Source organism: Lycium ferocissimum, chromosome 12 (assembly GCF_029784015.1).
Source record: "Lycium ferocissimum isolate CSIRO_LF1 chromosome 12, AGI_CSIRO_Lferr_CH_V1, whole genome shotgun sequence".
NCBI classification, from domain to species: Eukaryota; Viridiplantae; Streptophyta; class Magnoliopsida; order Solanales; family Solanaceae; genus Lycium; species Lycium ferocissimum.
The window spans coordinates 42,124,154-42,142,160 of NC_081353.1; the positions used below are offsets into that span (position 1 = coordinate 42,124,154).

General features: G+C 35.1%; 1 protein-coding gene across 2 annotated transcripts; it reads left to right on the plus strand.

Annotated features, from left to right (window-relative positions):
- The first annotated feature begins 3,588 nt into the window (after positions 1 to 3,588).
- LOC132038985 (WD40 repeat-containing protein HOS15-like) lies at positions 3,589 to 17,126 on the plus strand. 2 transcript variants are annotated; one of them, XM_059429497.1, is made up of 14 exons: positions 3,589 to 3,731; positions 7,785 to 7,930; positions 8,023 to 8,386; positions 8,531 to 8,625; positions 8,777 to 8,823; positions 9,890 to 10,040; positions 10,194 to 10,257; positions 11,268 to 11,426; positions 11,546 to 11,667; positions 12,205 to 12,279; positions 13,330 to 13,383; positions 13,510 to 13,583; positions 16,045 to 16,119; positions 16,474 to 17,126. In XM_059429497.1, exons 1-14 carry the CDS (start codon positions 3,671 to 3,673, stop codon positions 16,691 to 16,693), a joined length of 1,707 nt encoding a protein of 568 aa, XP_059285480.1. In that variant the 5' UTR covers positions 3,589 to 3,670; the 3' UTR covers positions 16,694 to 17,126. The 2 variants fall into 2 exon arrangements, with proteins under 2 accessions (XP_059285480.1, XP_059285481.1); XM_059429498.1 differs by lacking the exon at positions 3,589 to 3,731 and adding an exon at positions 6,514 to 6,840.
- Positions 17,127 to 18,007: the final 881 nt, after the last annotated feature.

The following is an 18,007-nucleotide window of genomic DNA, read 5'->3' on the forward strand; positions in this document are numbered from 1 at the left end:
TGGAAGCATTGGCGCTAGCGTCAGCGATTTCTCTAGTACATATCCCGACTAGATCCTAGAGCACTTTAATCTCAAGCTTCGTATCATCCAAAATTTGAGTGGAACCACACCAACTGGAATATAATCCGGTGGAGTAATCGGTTCAGCTAACACGATTCCTTCCTCCCCGGTTTCTTCATCGTTTTGCAGTAGCTGAAGGTTAGTTGGCTCGGCAGCTATGAGCGGATCAAGCCTGGGGAGTTTCTAGCTGAATTTGTGAACTCGCAAGTTCTTCCGTTTCCTTGAGCAGCTCCGACTTATTACCAGAGCTTTTTCCATGAAGAAACGGGTAGATGGGCTCTGTGTATCTGGTAGGGGCTGAGGGTAAAATAGGCGGCATTGCGACTCCGCGAGGGTTAAAGAAAAATATTGAGATTTTCTTGGTCATAAATAACCTCACCAAAGAAATTCCTCAAACCAGTGTTGACTTTCTCCTTCATATTTCCTTTACCTTTATTTGCCATGAAATTCAACTTGGGTTGAAAGAACTACATAGGCTTAGTCTCTCTCAATATTCCGCCAGAAAGTTTGTTATTGTGCTCAAAGTGAGTGCATACCAGCAAGAAACGATTGTGGTACAATTTTGTTTTATTAAACAAAAGGTAGGCCAGAACAACATAAGAGGATAATAATGCCAGTCTCTTTTAATTTTTAGTGACAATTGAATTGCAACCCTTATATTTTATTATGATAAGTTGCAAAGATTTGAAACAAGTATGTTTGTTTTTTTGTCAAAAGGAAACGATCTAGCAATTGCAGAATATGTAACCACCTACAAGTCGTAATGCACATAAGAAATCAAATTGAAGGTCAACGAGAAGGATTATATATATATATATATATTATCCCATAGCTAATAGAGTATTTAACTGTAGCTCTAGCGGTAAGTTATACTTCAATTTTTACCACTCGAAGAAATTTGCAAACCAAACTAAAAATCACAAAAACACAATGTCATAGTTATTTGGCACATCAACCTCTCGGTAACCCTCGACACACAATCCAAGAGCCTCCACTCCACCAACTTGGGCCACTCTACCGGATCTTTAAACAATTAAACCTCGAAGACAAGAGTAAGCAGAAAATCAATTTTTGAACATTTGATGATGAAGACATTCGGATCTCCAGTGTCACGCATCAATGAAGCACTAGAGATCTGGATGTCTTCAATAGTAACAAGGCTTAAATGAAAAAGACGGATAAATTTAAGGGGTTGCTCATGTATTTTTGTCCCTTCCCACGTTAATTTCCGCAAAATGTGATTCTTCCATGTAATGTTGTACTTGAATCTAAATCCAGATTCTGGGAATAATGCATTTTGTTTGCTTAAATAATGTGAACACTCAGTGCAGGATCGAGTGTAATCTGCCAGAAGGATTTAGCCAGTCTGCCATGTATACACTTTAATTCTAAGTAATTGTTTAATGAGCTTAATACGAATCCCACTGCATGCCCATCATTTGACTTATATATATATATTTTTTTTTTCTCAAAAGCATTTCAATTAGAGTACATCTAATCATTACAACAGGGATGAATTTACTACATATATAAGAATTTATATGCCCTTGATTTTTACATCAACTTAATGAATAAATGAGACATGCCTTCATTTATATTCTTATTACTAAATTATATAATCAATTAATACATATTCTCATCTTAATTTATAACTTAATCATGGTAGATTAGTAAAAATATAGTGTAAATATTGGGTGCAAATAACTTTTCATAATTCAATTTATGGGTTTATCTCTAAATTCATTAGTCGTGGCTCGATCCATCCACTAAATAGTATAAATAATGTATTTGAATGTGTTGTGGTAAAATTTCAAATACAAATCATAAAATTTGAATCCCAAATTCGCCTCTACGTCTTAAATATAATTAAATAAATTTACCCTTCAACTCAAGTCTATGCCTTGGCGAGCTAACCGGTTCATCTAGACCTAGTCCATTAGTCTAGCTTTTCTTTCACTCAGTAATATATTTACTCAAAGCCACAAAGTAGTGTAACACCAAATTTTGTTCCTGAAAAATAATAATTAAGACAAGAAAAATAGTGATAAGTACTAATATTTGATTTCAATAATTTGTGTGGTTTAAAATCTTTAGATTTTTTTTTTTTAATCAAAAGATTATCTCTGATTCTTCTCCTCACGATCATCCACTCAAGGGCTTTGTTTGTTCTTGAATTGACGGACAAAATTGTTGGGTTGAATTTGGTCACGAATGTGGAGTTAAGATTTGATCACAAAAGCAGAGGTATGGACGACCTACGGATCACCACCGAAGATGAAGACTTATGGATCACCACTTTAGATGAAGACTTCTCAATTTGTGGAAGACTTGTGGATTACCATCAGAGATGAAGCTTCTTAATATGCGAAAGATTCGCGGATCGACACTGGAGAGATGATGTATTTATTCCTCTCATCTTCTTTGGATGACTTGATTTTGATTGGCTTGTGTGAGTCATCAAGTCTATCACAACGACTAAGTGATAAGATTGCATTTGATTGGTTGAAACATGTCATTCAGGCACTTGGCAATATTTGATTGGTCTTTTTTTTTGTTGACTTGACATGCTACATCACTTAAACACATGCCATCATTTTATTGGGTCTTGAGTTCGCTTGGTGCGCCATGTTATTTTGACACATGACACAGAACTTGAGCTAGTGTAGCGGGCTCATGATTTGAAGACCAACTCAATGGATTAGCCCAATAAAATTAGACTTCAATTTAATCTATGTCTTGGACTTAGATAATTTAATATTAATTTGAGCTCGACATTTCCTGAATTTAGAAATTTATTCAAATTTAACACGAATTTTGATCTCATAAAATTCGTATGTCTACAGGTAGTTTTATCTTAAACAAGTGATTTTTTTTTTCTCCAAATAGTTCTTTTTTAACGTTTTTGGAAAAACTCATTTTGTCTAATTATGTTAGTTGAAGAAAACGACTCTACCAACTTCACGAGGTAAGGATAACGTCTGTGTACACTTTACCATTTCCAGACCCGATATTATGAAACTATATAGGATGTGTTGTTGTTCTTGAAAAAAACCCGGAACAACTAAATAGGTTGGGAGGGCCAAGAGAGCAAGGGGTCGTCTGGTACGCGGGATAAAAATGGAAGATTTTAGGAGTAAATTTGTATTGTGTTTGGTTGATAGTGTGAATTTATTATGCGAACCGTCAATCAAACACACTATAAATATAAACCCAGACTAGATAAATTTATACACCAAACACAATATAAATGTAATCTCAGACCGAGTCATGAATATCCCACTTTATCCCATCAAACTTGAAATTATTTTATCCAACCTCCCAGATGGGTTAAATTAATCCAAGAATTATAATCCCAAAACTATAATCCCAAGATAATTTAGTCCGCGAACCAAAAGACGACCTCAAGCATTTTAGCTAGAGGTTAATTTAGTCATTAAACAATCAAAACAATTTCATTCGAAATGCCTTTTGGAACCATACCATTTCTAATTCTAACGTCTCCCAATTTCCCTCTCCATCTCTCTCCCTATATAATATATCGAAGGGGAGTAGTAGTAGTAGCCTATATGTCTGTTTATTACACCAACGACGATTATTATTATTCACAACAATGATTTCTATAACCTCTGCTGAACTAAACTACGTCGTTTTCCGTTACCTTCACGAATCAGGTACTTCCATTTTTTAGGGTTTAATTAACGAATGCTAATCATAATTTTATGTTATTCATTGTTCTTAAACTCATTTTTAAGAGTTTTATGTGGAGAATTGTTGTGTTTCTATTGTATAAACTTCTCGTTTTAACTCAGTTTTTTTTTTTTTAATTTTTGATTCTCTTTACTTATATGAGTGCAAAGTATATATTTTTGTATTTATATGTTGTTACCGTGTATCTTTTAGGGTTCAATTATCGATTGCTAATCATAATTTTATGTTCTTCGTTAGTTCTTAATTTTGTATTGAGTTTGTTTGGAGAAACTGATGTTTTGTTTCTATTGTAAACCTTTCGTTTGATTTTTTTTTTTTCCCTTAAATTCTCTTTGCTTTGTTTACTTAGATAGATTAGTTTAAGGACCCGTTTGGCCATGAAAATTGTGAAAGTTGAAAAGAGTAGTTTTTGTTTTCATGGTGAAAAATGGTTTTTGGAAATTGGAGTTGTGTTGGCCGTAAATACAAATTGGAGTTGTTTTTGAATTTTTGTGAGTGATTTGGAGTGAAAATTCGGAATTTTATTGCCAAACATGATTTCCGTTACTTCATTTTTAGGGTTTAATTAGCGATTGCTAATCCTAATTTGCGTTCTTCTTAGTTCTTAATTTTGAATTGAGTTTTGTTTGGAGAACTGATGTTTTGTTTCTATTGTAAACTTTTCGTTTTGATTAGGTCTCTGGCCATAGAAACCAAATAATTTTCACTTTAATTGGAATTTTTGTAGATGGAATTGTGTTTGGTTATAGTATTTGCAAAGAATATTTGGTTGTTTGAATGTACTGAAATTGAAAAAAAGTGAAAACAGGGTTTCTGGTGTTTTCCAAATTCAAGTTGTATTTGGAATTTTCATGGCCAAACGCTGACTTTCAAATAGAGCGAAATTTGTTTGCGAAAAAAAGTGAATAATTCTCATGGCCAAATGGGCCCTTAGACGAGTTTAATTTTGCGAAAGTATACATTTTTCTCTTTTATATGCTGTTGCCGTGTATCTTTTAGGGTTCAATTATCAATTGCTAATTGTAATTATATAATTCATTGTTTTTAACTCGTTTTTAAGAGTTTTGTTTGGAGAATTTGATGTTGTGTTTCTATTGTAAACTTCTTAAATTCTGTTTGTTTTGTTTAGACTTTTAGACCAGTTTAATTTTGCGAAATATACATTTTTTCTATAACGATTCTAGTGCATAAACATGTCGTGAATAAAATTTACTTTATTGAGCAGTGGCTAGGATTTCTAATCATAATTTTTTGGGTTTAATTGTCGATTGCTAATCATAATTAATGTTCTTAATAGTTGTTTAACTTGTTTTTTAAGATTTTTATGTTGAGAATTGTTGTGTTTCTATTGTAAACTTTTTAAGTTCTGTTTGTTTTTATTTACAGTATTTTTATTTTGATAACCGTGGTGTCTAGGCCAGCTTGACGAGTTTAATTTTGCAGAGTATTCATTTTTCTCTTTATATGCTTTTACCGTGTATCTTTTAGGGTTCAATTATCGATTTTTAATCATAATTATGTTATTCAGTAGTTCTTAGTGGCTGTTTGGCCATGAATATTTTTTACTTTTTTCTGGAGTTGAATTCCGGGTATCATGTTTGGTCATAAAAATTCCGGAAAATTATGGAATTCAACTTCGATTGAATTCCGGAATTTGAAAAACATCGAAAAGTTGTTTTCATTTTTTTTTTTTTTGCTCCAAATCACTCACAAAAAGTAGTTTTTTCAAATTTCACAATTTTCATGGCCAAACGGGCACTTAATTTTTTTAGACTCTTATTTGGAGGAACTGATGCTGTGTTTCTATTGTAAACTTCTTGTTTTGATCAAGTCTCTGTGTTTTCTTAATTCTATTTGCTTTGTTTACTTAGATAGATGAGTTTAATTGTGCCGAAGTATGCATTTTTCTCTTTATATGTTGTTACCATGTATCTTTTAGGGTTCAATTAGCGATTGCTAATCATAATTTATGTTCTTTATAGTTCTTAACTTGTTTTTTAAGAGTTTTATGTGGAGAATTGTTGTGTTTCTATTGTAAACTTTTAAAATTCTGTTTGTTTTCTTTATAGTATTAGACGAGTTTAATTTTGCAAAGTATACATTTTTCTCTTTATATGCTGTTACCGTGTATCTTTTAGTTCAATTACCGATTCTAATCATAATTTGTGTTTGGTCATAGTTGTTAACTTGTTTTTTAATTTATGTGGAGATGTATATTTGTATTGCTTTTAAAATTCTGTTTGTTTTCTTTATAGTATTAGACGAGTTTAGTTTTGCAAAGTATACATTTTTCTCTTTATATGCTGTTACCGTGTATCTTTTAGGGTTCAATTAGCGATTGCTAATCATAATTTATGTAATTCATAGTTGTTAACTTGTTTTTTGAAGAGTTTTATGTGGAGGATTTGTTGGCGAAATTTGATGTTGTGTTTCTATTCTAAGGGTCCGTTTGGCCATGAAAATTGTGAAATTTGAAAAAAGTAGTTTTTGTTTTCAAAGTGAAAAATGATACTTGAAAATTGGAACTGTGTTGGCCATAAATACAAATTGGAGTTGTTTAGAATTTTTGATTGATTTAATACTCTTTGCTTTGTTTACTTAGATGAGTTTAATTCTGCGAATTATACAATTTTCTGTAACCATTCTAGTGCATAAAAATATTCGCAAATAAAATTGACTTCGTCGAGTAGCAGCTAGGACTGCTATCCGCGGGCGGGGGGGAGCAATTGAGATGAAGAGAAAGCGTTACTCAGTAAGCTTTGAGATCTTGAGGGGCTGTGATCTGGGCAGGTGGAAGGTTTCGGTTGTTTCTGCACTTACTATTCAACATCCTTGGAAGCTCCATCCTTTGTTCACAATTGGAAATAGTTTGAAAATGGGGCTGGTTACTTCATTATCTTGCCAGAAAAGAATCACTGAGATGAGATACAATAAAATAAAATAAAAACGATGAGATCTTTTTCAGTTGATCTAGTGATATTTCTGTAAGGACATGTGAGGTACTATCTAGCTTTGAGCCTCAGCATTAACAGACTACAACACCTACTGCAAGTTGTGATATTCTCTTTACAGGTACTGTCTAGCTTTGAGCTTGAGCACCAACAAAATAACATCACCCTCTGCAAGTTGTTATATTCTATTTAGAGGCAAGTAAGTTGCATATAAAATACTACTTTGTCAGTTGATCCAGTGATATCCGATATGGCTTCACTGCCTCAAATCGCTCCTCCTTTTTTGGATTCTTGTGAGGGGCTGCTATTCTCATCAGAACTACTGAAAGAGCACAAATGGAGGACGCGGCTATAAAAAATGATTATCTTCTTCAAACGCTTCTGACTTGATTTCATTGAGTTTACATGTCCTTGCTTCAGTGTTTCTGTTAGTTAGGATAGGCATATCTTGCTATGGTGAACATACTAATGTTACAGGGCTGTCATGTGCTTTGTGTTTTAATTTCAGTTGAACTGCATATTGTTTTTCTTTTTTTTTCTGGATGACAAACAATCATCTTTCAGTTTCATGGGCTTCCTTATCTATTAAAGGGGGTTTAGAAGCTTCCATTTTCGTGCTTATTTTAATTATTGGTTTAGTCTATGTATGCTGTATGGGGGCATTGGAACAGTCGCTCCGGATTGTTTAGACAATACAGCAATAACAACATACCCAGTGTATTCCCACAAGTGGGATCTGGGGAGGGTAGGATATACGTAGACCTTACCCCTACCTTTGTGGGGTAGGGGTAATAATAATAATAATAATAAGAAATCCATTCAGCTACATTACTTGATTGAACAGCCGAAATTTCAGTTACTTTTCGCAATCTACCAAAGTTGGTCAAGACTCTAGTTATGGCTGGTTCTTTAAGGTACCAATTAATGCTTCATTGAATTTTCTTTGATAATAGGGTGGCTGACATCTTGACTTTGATTGTGTTGGAGTAGTACGGTAGTACCAAGATCGAGTCCTAGAAAAGTGGATCTAATCAGTCTACTGGTTTCGCTGATATATTTTTTCAGGATTCTCGCATTCAGCATTTGCTTTAGGATATGAGGCAGGGATCAATAAGAGCACAATTGATGGAAATCTAGTTCCTCCAGGTGCTCTTGTTACCTTTGTGCAAAAGGGCATTCAATATCTTGAACTGGAAGCAAATTTGAGCAATGTAATGCAAAAATTTTGATATTCTGATTTTTGGATCTGAAGTTGAGCTCTTTTGAGAACTCTGAACTAACCAATAATAACTATGGAATGCAGGATGATACTGATATGGATGAAGACTTCCAGTTTCTACAACCTTTGGATCTCATTACAAAGGATGTATATGAGCTGCAAAAAATAATAAAAGAGAAGAAGGAAAAGCTTCAGAAAGATAAACCTAGGCGAAAGGATAAGGCGAATGTTGACCATGAGAGGGACAACGAACGAGAATCTGCAAGAGAAAGGGAGAAGGAGAAACAACAGAAGCAAAAAGAGCGAGAACGGGATAGAGAAAGGAGTGAAAAGAACAAGGAGAAAGAAAAGCGCAAAGACAGAGAAAAACCACGCGAGGATATTATGGATGTGAAACTGAGCGGAGAAAAAGACGCTGCCAGACGTGAGGAAAATGGAAAAGCTGGAGGTAATACATCCCCATTGCGACTAATTTGCTTCTCATATGAGCATTATAGATGCAGGATAATTTGAGCATGCAGCTGATACTTCTGCACTTTTCTTTGTTGGTCTTGTGACACTCTTAAGTTTTGCTTGTTGAGTTGCAAAATAGATTTGGAGCCTATGGAGATCTGCACAGACTCAACCTCTTTACCATGTGAAATTCCTAGTTGTGATGTAATGGTTTTGGAAGGGCATACATCCGAGGTTAGACTGCTTGTCTATAAAGTTCTTCTAGTCCGCCATGATTTCTCAATACGTGATCCTATATATATATATATATATATATATATCTTGTTTCTTTTTCTGTCTTCGATATTAACATGATAATTTTCTCTTGTTCCTAAACTCATGCCAGGTTTTTGTTTGTGCTTGGAGTCCAGAAGAGTCAGTTCTTGCATCTGGGTAAGCATCAGTACCATTTCTTTCTGTTGGTGCTCTCGTCTATGAATCAACTCATGTTCATTTTCATATTTCTGTTTCCAATTCTCTTGTGAGCTTACAATGTTGGTTATAATCATCATAAGCACTAGAACTTCGAAATAATCTAGATATTTCTGTTTCTTATTCTCTTGCAACATCAATCTGTTCAAGGATACTTGCTTCATCTTCAAAATTTTCGGTAGAACCGCTGTTGTCCTCTTCCGAATGCTTTAGACAGAGTAATTTTTTTTATTCACTGGATGTTCCTAGGTACTCCATTCTCTTCTTTCTTATGGAATTGATAGACAAAGGAGATTCTCATTCTAGGAAAGCAGATTAACCTAGGAGAAATGCGCTTATGTGATAAAGCAAACACCACACCGCAGAAAAGGAAAATGAGCGGAAATAAAAATTCAACAAGAACTATTCTGCTGAAGTAATAGACACATGACCGAGAATTTATCAGTTCTCCAATATGTGATATGATAAGTATTGTGGGGCCACAAGGGCTTATCTTTGAAAATATATAATTACCAAGTAATACGTGCAAAGATGAAATTCCCATCTTCTAGACAGATTACTGGGCCGTGTGCTATACCAAGTTGGTAGTAAATAGTTTGCAAAGAGTCAAAGACAAAACCCATTTTCCAGCTTGGCTCCTCAATTAGCATATGTTTGGTCTCGTGACTTCCGGTCATGAAGGCTTTACTAGAACTGTATTCCAATTTCCAAATTAGTTCTCTGACATGAATTGGAAACGTTTGACAATGATGTGGCTTCGTCAACTACAGTAATTTTCTCTGTCAACAGTTTTATCTACCTTATCGCTGAAATGTTGGTCAGTTATATCCGGATAATAGCTTTTGGTTACTGGATTTTGTTTTAACTGTTTGGGTGCATCTATTGCCCCTAGCCCCTACTCTCCGATATGTCCTAAAAGGTCAAATTCTTCGAAGTTGTTTTTCCTTAGTTTAAAGTTTGAGACTTGTTTTAGACTCTACCAAGGAACCATCTTTCTTATGGCTAACCATATTAAATATCAACTTAGGGCTGGAGACTCTACTGCTAGAATTTGGACCATTGGAGATGGTCCATGTAATTCTACTATCCAAAGAGGACCTCCAAATGTTGTGGTTTTAAAGCATTTGAGAAGTCGAGCAACTGAGAACAACAAGGATGTTACAACACTTGATTGGAATGTGAGTTTTCTGCTGCTTATTTTGGGTTGACTTTCATTGTCTTTCTATACTTTTCTGGTGGACTTTCTGAAATTAGACTGCATTGCTTATGGGTTACCAATTTGATTTTCTTGTTATTAGTCGGTCTTGTATTTATGACTTCTTCTTGTGTAGGGCGAGGGTACCCTGCTTGCAACAGGTTCTTACGATGGCCAAGCCAGAATCTGGAACCGAGCTGGTAAGGGACATGTAGGAAAAACTGGTTCTGATGATTGAATGTATAAATTGGCCATTGAAAGTATGATTTCGGAAAAGTGTTTGCTTAAGTTTGTTCTTTGGATTATTTTCATGATACGCCACAAAATATTCTTACATAATGGGAAAGGCACCAAGAAACAATCCATATTCTTATCTAATGGGAACTAAAAGGCACCAAGAAATAAACCATATTCTTATCTAATGGAAACTATAAGGCACCAAGAAACAATCCATATTCTTATCTAATGGGAACTAAAGGGCACCAAGAAAGAAACCATATTCTTATCTAATGGAAACTAAAAGGCACCAAGAAACAACCCATATTCTTGTTTGGGAAATTGATTAGCTTTTTGCTATAGGGGATCAGTTGACTCATGAGATAACTGTACTCAAAAGCATTTAAGCGATGTTTTCAGTTATCTTTCTATAGCTTCATTTTGTAGAGAAAAGTTTTACTAGAGTCTTCATATGCAGCTATGAGGAAGGCTGGGAATTTATTTTCTTTTGGAGGACAATGGGTTAAGGTTTTCAAAGTCCATAAAAAGGCTTGAGAGAAGGTTATTGGAATAAAAAGGTCAATTATGAACCAAGGGTACCCTAACATGATTGACCTTTTTATTCCAATAACCTTCTCTCAAGCTTTTTAAGAAAACCTGGGATGAGTTGTACTGGATGCTTAAGCTTGATATGTGATCCTTTCTGACTTTTGTATTTTACCCTGTCAAAACAATTCAAGAACGTTGAGTACTTCCCATTGTTTTCCACAGAATATCTTTGCTTTATCCTTTTCACTAATTGACAAGATATTCAGCCTTGCAGTTGTTAAAATACCCGTGTTGTTCATGTGTCATCAAACTGGATTGTTTTTTCAATTATGTAACTTCTGCTCAGTTTTCTTGGTATTTACTGTTCGTGGCACCTTTATCATCTTATTATGTCATCTCTGGTTCTGATATCCATGATCAATCCTATAACTGACTTTTCATCCAGGGGAATTGGTTAGTACTCTTCACAAACATAAAGGGCCAATCTTCTCTTTGAAGTGGAACAAGAAAGGTGATTATCTCCTTAGCAGTAGTGTTGATACCACTGCCGTTGTTTGGGATGTGAAGTCTGGCGAATGGAAGCAGCAATTTGAATTTCATTCAGGTGTTTTGTTGTCCTTGTTCTGTCTTAATTTTGCTGTATATTTAACCTCATATCTTTGCAAGGATAGAGTTTGTTTTCTTTTGCGTATTTTCTCACTATTGTTATACAACCCCATTCAGGTCCGGCACTTGATGTTGATTGGCGAAACAATAATTCTTTCGCGACCTGCTCCAGTGATAGCCTGATTCATGTTTGTAAAGTTGGGGAGAATCGACCAGTCAAAACATTCTCAGGACATCAGGTGTGGTCCACTTGTTGCTTTTTTTTGGGAAAATTTCTTTCATAAATATTTGGTTGATATTGGAGGGTTGAAACTTGTCAAGAACATTAAATTGGATCAGTGTACATTTTCTCTTTATCTCTTTGATATATGTGTACTGATTATTACAGATTAACGAGATGATGTGCTAAATAATCCCTCTTGGTCACAGAACAACTGGCTTGGTGAAAGTTTTATGTTGTCATTTCAAAAATTTTACAATCCAAGATAAGAAAACTAGCTCTGGGGTTAAAGGGTTATTGTCATCAAATAAAACAAGGCACTCATTTACAACACACGAGAAAACGAGAAAATCTCTAACAATCATATGTTTACTTTCTCATTTGGTTTTTATCATAGCAATCCTAGTTCTAAATCTTCTTTGCTCTTTTCAATGTGAACTGTTTTTGCAAACTTGAGTACCAGTTGAAATACTGAAGCTTAGCATGCTATGTTAATTGGAACATTGATGTATCCTTTGTGAATATTCTTAAAGGGTTGTTGACTTCGCCATTGCAGAGTGAAGTCAATGCTATCAAGTGGGACCCCTCAGGTTCCTTGCTGGCTTCATGCTCCGATGATGGCACAGCTAAGGTAATTCCTAATTTGCCCTTCTAAACCAAAAGCAGGTAAAATATTTATTGAAGGAAAAAAAAAAAGAGGCAGCCAAAGTAGGCCCCTGCCTCTACATGTTTCAGAAAGTGGCTTTTTATGGTTTTCTTGTTTTCTAGACCTTGCTAATTACGCTTGAATAATATTAAGCTAATTACGCTTGAATAATATTTAGGTTCGGAATTTATGTATTAGTTATATTAATGCATCTTATTGTCTTTTTCTTCTGGTAATTCCTTGTCATTTTATTTTTATCTTATCAGAAAGTCCCTTATTTATATCTTTGTCATGGAATTTGCAAGTTATTCTCCAAAAGCAAGATCAGCTTAATTAGGTCTGGCAGATAGCATAATTTGGTTATTGACACTATATGAGCTCTTAGTTTCGCCTGTGACTTCTTAATGTGGAAAAATATGCATTTCCTAGCCCCTAAGAGTTTGGTCTAGCAGTACCCGCAAGGGTGGCTCAGTTGGTTGAGCATGGGTCTTTCATAATGGAGGTCTCAGGTTCGAAACCCCCTGCCAACGACAGCAGGGGATTTGTGTCGAGCTCGTCGCACGGGGCTTGCCTAGTGCGGGTTACCTCTCTGTGTGGTTTGCGAGCTATTGCACGGGGAGCTGGGTTTTACCGTGCGCACCCAAAGGGTAGCAGCTGCGGGTTCCCATGTCATAAAAAAAAAAAGAGTTTGGTCTAGCAGTAAGAGCGCAAATCGTGATGTGTGGGTTAGGCGCGTGTCACGTTTCAAACCCTGCCACAGGCAAAAGCTTGATATTTTTAAATGGAGAAGGGTAGAGGAGCAGTGTGATGCGCCACTGGCCCTCGGGGATTTTTGTGTTATCAAGAAAGAAATTCCTAATCCTTGAATCAATAGTGCCAAGAGAGCTCAACAAATTACAGAACTCCAGATTAGAGAAAGTTGAATTTTAGCTTCACCTTTTTCTGAGCTGGACTTTGAATATGTTGTTTCCAAGAAATTCTGTTTATTGTGTCGGATAAAATAAAATTTGTCAATAATCCATTCTTTCTGTGCAGATATGGAGCATGAAACAGGATACCTGCTTGCATGATTTCAGAGAACATGGCAAAGTATCACATATAACATAATAATTTCATCTTAAAGTCTTCTATTTTTATTCTTTCTTCTTCTTTATGGTCTGTTGATTCATTTAATCAAATCAGACATCCGCTGCTAACCATAATGTTTTTTTATAGGAGATATATACCATCAAATGGAGTCCGACTGGTTCTGGTACAAGCAATCCGAATAAGCAGTTGTTGCTGGCAAGGTAATTACTCTATCTATTGCTACCAGTCATTTTTAAAAATTACACTATTCTTTCTACCATAATTTTCTGTAACATGTGGTGGTAGCACAAGGTTCTCGATAAAATTTTATATCAGTGTCGTAAAATATGATTGGATCATTGTTCGTAGCTAAGTGATAAGGATTCTATGTTCTGCCAGACACAGTTTTCACTGATTTATAAGATACTCCCTCCGTTCCATTTTATATGACTCTATTTCTGTTTTGTACTTTCAGAAAGATCGTATACCTTTCCTTATTTGATACTATTTCTGTTTTGTACTTTCAGATAGACCGGATACCTTTCCTTATCTGCAATCTCGTTAACCTTAACAATCCCTTTTTACCTTGATGCATGCTCCTTTAAGAATGATATAGCATGTTGAGAACCACCATATTTCTAAGGGTACGTTTGGTATGTTATATACATTTAGATTACGTGTCAAAAGTAATGCTTTCTTAAACTTCACTTTCAATCAAACACCATGATATAAAACGAAGCACGCGGAGTAACAGTTTTGCACTTTATCCTCGAGTGATCTGTGGAGTTAGATGTAATCTGAAGATTTATTCAAGCCCCTGCTCTGTTTGCACTTTACGCTTCAAGTTGAATTAATCTTGTGTACCATATAGCAATTTTAGGTGGTAGAGAAAGATGGTGGTTTAGTTGCCTGCTAGTTACATTTTTCTAGGCAAATTTTTTCCGATTGCCTAGATATTCTAATTCCTTAGATAGAGGAGCAACAGATGTTTGAACCAATAACTTACCAATCTTAAAAAAATGTTTGAACCTATAAGTCCCTTGCTTGATTCTGGTGCCCAAAGTCCCAACCAGCATGGAATTTTAAATCCTGCTTCCTCCTAACTTGAATCTGAAACAACTATCCATAAGCAAACCCTTATGGTCTTTGCTGTGCAGGTAAGACTTCTGTTCAGTTAGATTAGATTTATTCATGTTAAACACACATTAGTTTTTCAGGTAGGTCAAATTCGAGTACTTACTCAGGTGTGACGGATTGTTTCATCTTGGAAGGAGACTTGGGGTTGTGTTTGGGGGGAGTTGGTTTCAAACAAACCTGTTGTTCCCTCCCCTATCTCATCTTTCTTTCACTCAACCCCAACCCCAAAAAAAAAATCCCTTTCCCCCAAATATAGGTTGATATCCCTTCCTCACCTGACTGATTTGCCTTCCACCTGGCCAGTTTGTTCGCACCTTTAATGTTCCACTGGGTAGCTCCTAACTCTCACTAGCTCATGTACTGGTTACTCTCCCAACCAAGGTTTTAGACAGATAGGAAAAACTTACCTAAAATTTTTGTCCTTTTTAGGATTTAAACTCTGGTCTCTCATGATCTTCACTCAGTTCATGCTTGCTACTTTACAGCCTTTGGCGCATTGGGGCTGATTTATCTCTGTAGTTTTCCCTCTTCTTCTGGTATTAAAGGAAAAGAAGAAAGAGGTGAAAATAACTCCTATTAAAATTGGTTAACATTCAAGAGGGCTCCTTATTTTTGGAACGTTCTGCCCAATATTTTATTGGAGTATTTAAACTTTTCTTTTATTCAAGTTCAGTGAACTTAGATACATTTTAAATTAAAACAAACATTTAACATCATTAACTCTATCATCTTTCAACATCTTGGAAGTATCTTTTTCGTCAAGCTTTTCTTTCTGAAATTTGCTTTATTTTTGTATTCAATGTTGATCATCCATTTTTGGGATTTATTGTTCAACTGTGATATACTCAAAATTCATTTTGATTGATCACAATTTATGGTTTCTTTGGTCATTTACAGCAACCATGCCCCAATTCTGAGATAATTGGGGCCGGCTATGTGGATTCTCATCCATGTTGTACCACATAGATTCATCTCAATCCAATATTTAATACTATAAGTTCCCTTATCTAAAGAAAATTTAAGTCTATCATTAAAAGTTTTCTACAGTTTTTTACTGTCATACAAATCTATAACAAGAATAAAAGAAAAGCTCCCTAAACTTTGGCTGAAGGTTGTTGTGTATTTTTTATTATTATTATTATTATTATTATTATTATTATTATTATTATTATTATTATTATTATTATTATTTTGTTTTGCATGTTTTGAATATGAGAATATAAATGAATGGCCAACTACAACATTGGCCAGAGGCTCTTTTGGGAATAAAAAGATTCAGTCCCGTGGTAATTGAACATTGAAGTTGATAGGACGGGATTAGTGACATGTTATCTGATGGGTGATCTGATATTTCAGATTTTGGGATGATTGCAATCTGACCATAACCTTGCGTGTAAAAATAATCCAGAGACATACAGTTTCACTTTAACCATCCAGCAAATCGATTCTTGATGTGTGCTGGCTCCAAAAAGAGATCTAATGTATTGCACCTCACCTTTTAGTTCTTTGAGCTTACTGGTTTTGTTTTATTGTCTGTCTGTGTAGTGCCTCGTTTGACTCTACCGTGAAGCTATGGGATGTTGAATTAGGCCGTCTTCTTCACAGCTTGAATGGTCACAGGTAATGGATGTGCACTCGTTTTTATTTTTTTACTTGAATTGGATATTCAGGAGATACTAAGACACTCTTAGTACAATTACATTGTAAAAGAAATAATTCCAGCTTGAATTTGTAGTGTTCAACTATCAAATGACAGACTCGAGCATAATGGGGTTTGTTTACTCGTGCTCAAGCGAACTATCAATAACTTTATAACTCTTCCTTTTATTTGGGTGTGGGTGTAGGGGGAGGGGAGGTAGTTGAGTGAGAATGAGAGAAATGTTTCTCCTTCATTTAGATCGTCAAATCTTTATATTGTTCTTGTTGAACGTTTTTGTTTTGTACTGAGTAGATTCCCTTCCATTTTGAGCCCAGGGATCCTGTTTACTCCGTTGCATTTAGTCCAAACGGTGAGTACTTGGCAAGTGGGTCATTGGATAAACACTTGAATATATGGTCAGTGAAGGAGGCCAAGATTGTAAGAACTTACAAGGGCAATGCCGGTATGTTTGAAGTATGTTGGGACAAGGAAGGCAACAAGGTCGCAGCTTGTTATGCAAACAACGTGGTTTGTGTGTTTGATGTTCGATTGTAGAGGTGGAGGAATATTTTTGAAGGACTTGTAGAAATGCAGAACAATTGAGGCTCCATATTTGAAGTCATATTGTAGATAAGTGTTTTTTGGTTCATCCGGTGTCTGGTACCCGCATTGGGGCCCGACTAAATCATTATGGCACTGACCTAGACTTAGGGTTGCGGTACTGCTGTAGCTGCTACTAACTGTTCCGCTATTCTTGTTGTTGTTGCTGGCAACAAAATTGACATGGTTTTGTAGTAAGTTAGAGCAGCATTTAGTTGATCAACTGCAAATATTTTGATTAGATGTAATTTAGTCGCATCGTCATCTTGTTGCTCGAAAGTGATTCCAAAAACCCCAGGAATCGTTGGGTTTGCAAACTGGAATTATAACGTGGGAATTATAATTTGGGGATTTAAAATATCTTATTTTAGTATCTTTTTGTTTTCAATATTAGATGCATGCATGCTTTTATCCTTTCATGTCACTTAACTTCTCTGAATTATATCTTTACATTAACAATAATAACGAAAGCAAAATAAATAAGAAAACCTCTCAACTCATTTTTAAGCATATCTTTTTCAACTGTGCAGGATGAGGATCAGATTCATGATCCAGTAAAGCAGAAAAATATAGCTTTGCCACCTGTAAATTGAACTATAGGTTTGTTATATATAACTTAGGAAAAAGGTCTAAATTTACCTTTGAACGTATATTTGCTTTTGATTGAAAGTTGGAATTAGATGTACCCTTGCCATTACAAATAGAGGTAAGGCTTGTTGACTAACGGTTAACTATTCAATTTGCACCGTTACTGCATGGTTCACTGACAAATTTGGACCATTTTGCATAGCTCGGGCAAATTTAAGAAGTCGTCGATCTATTAAAAAAAGAAAGACCAAGATAAGGTATAGTACTTCTATGTTTCTTATTTCCATTTGTGATTCATGTCCAGGACTTGGGAGTTGGGACTACCTAGACCACCAGGTTCCAAACCTTTTTTTCCTAATATTGGATTAACTCGTCAGTCACTATACTGAGTATTCTCTGTGAATCAATCTTTGAATTATCACATTATTCCACTATTTTTGTAGGTGTATAATTAATGTGTGGAAAAGATAATGTGGTCACAAGGAAGTTAACATATTAATAACAATCATTTCTCTATAACTCATACATTTTATGTATAATTGAGTTAATAATGCTCTTCAGTTTCTCCTCTTTTTTTTTTCTTCCTCATTCATCATTTTCTTCCCATTTTTTAACAATTGCCCTCTGATGGGAAAACCCGACTTATTTGATTGGGTAAACGTAATAGGTATTTGCTTTCTT

What these genes read in the sequence shown, in the direction of transcription:
- LOC132038985 (XM_059429497.1), top strand. Translation starts at nt 3,671, where the DNA reads ATGATTTCTATAACCTCTGCTGAACTAAACTACGTCGTTTTCCGTTAC. An exon ending in CCGATGATGGCACAGCTAAG is followed by an intron (nt 12,280 to 13,329) that starts GTAATTCCTAAT and finishes CTTTCTGTGCAG; the next exon opens with ATATGGAGCATGAAACAGGA. An exon ending in CACAGCTTGAATGGTCACAG is followed by an intron (nt 16,120 to 16,473) that starts GTAATGGATGTG and finishes TTTTGAGCCCAG; the next exon opens with GGATCCTGTTTACTCCGTTG.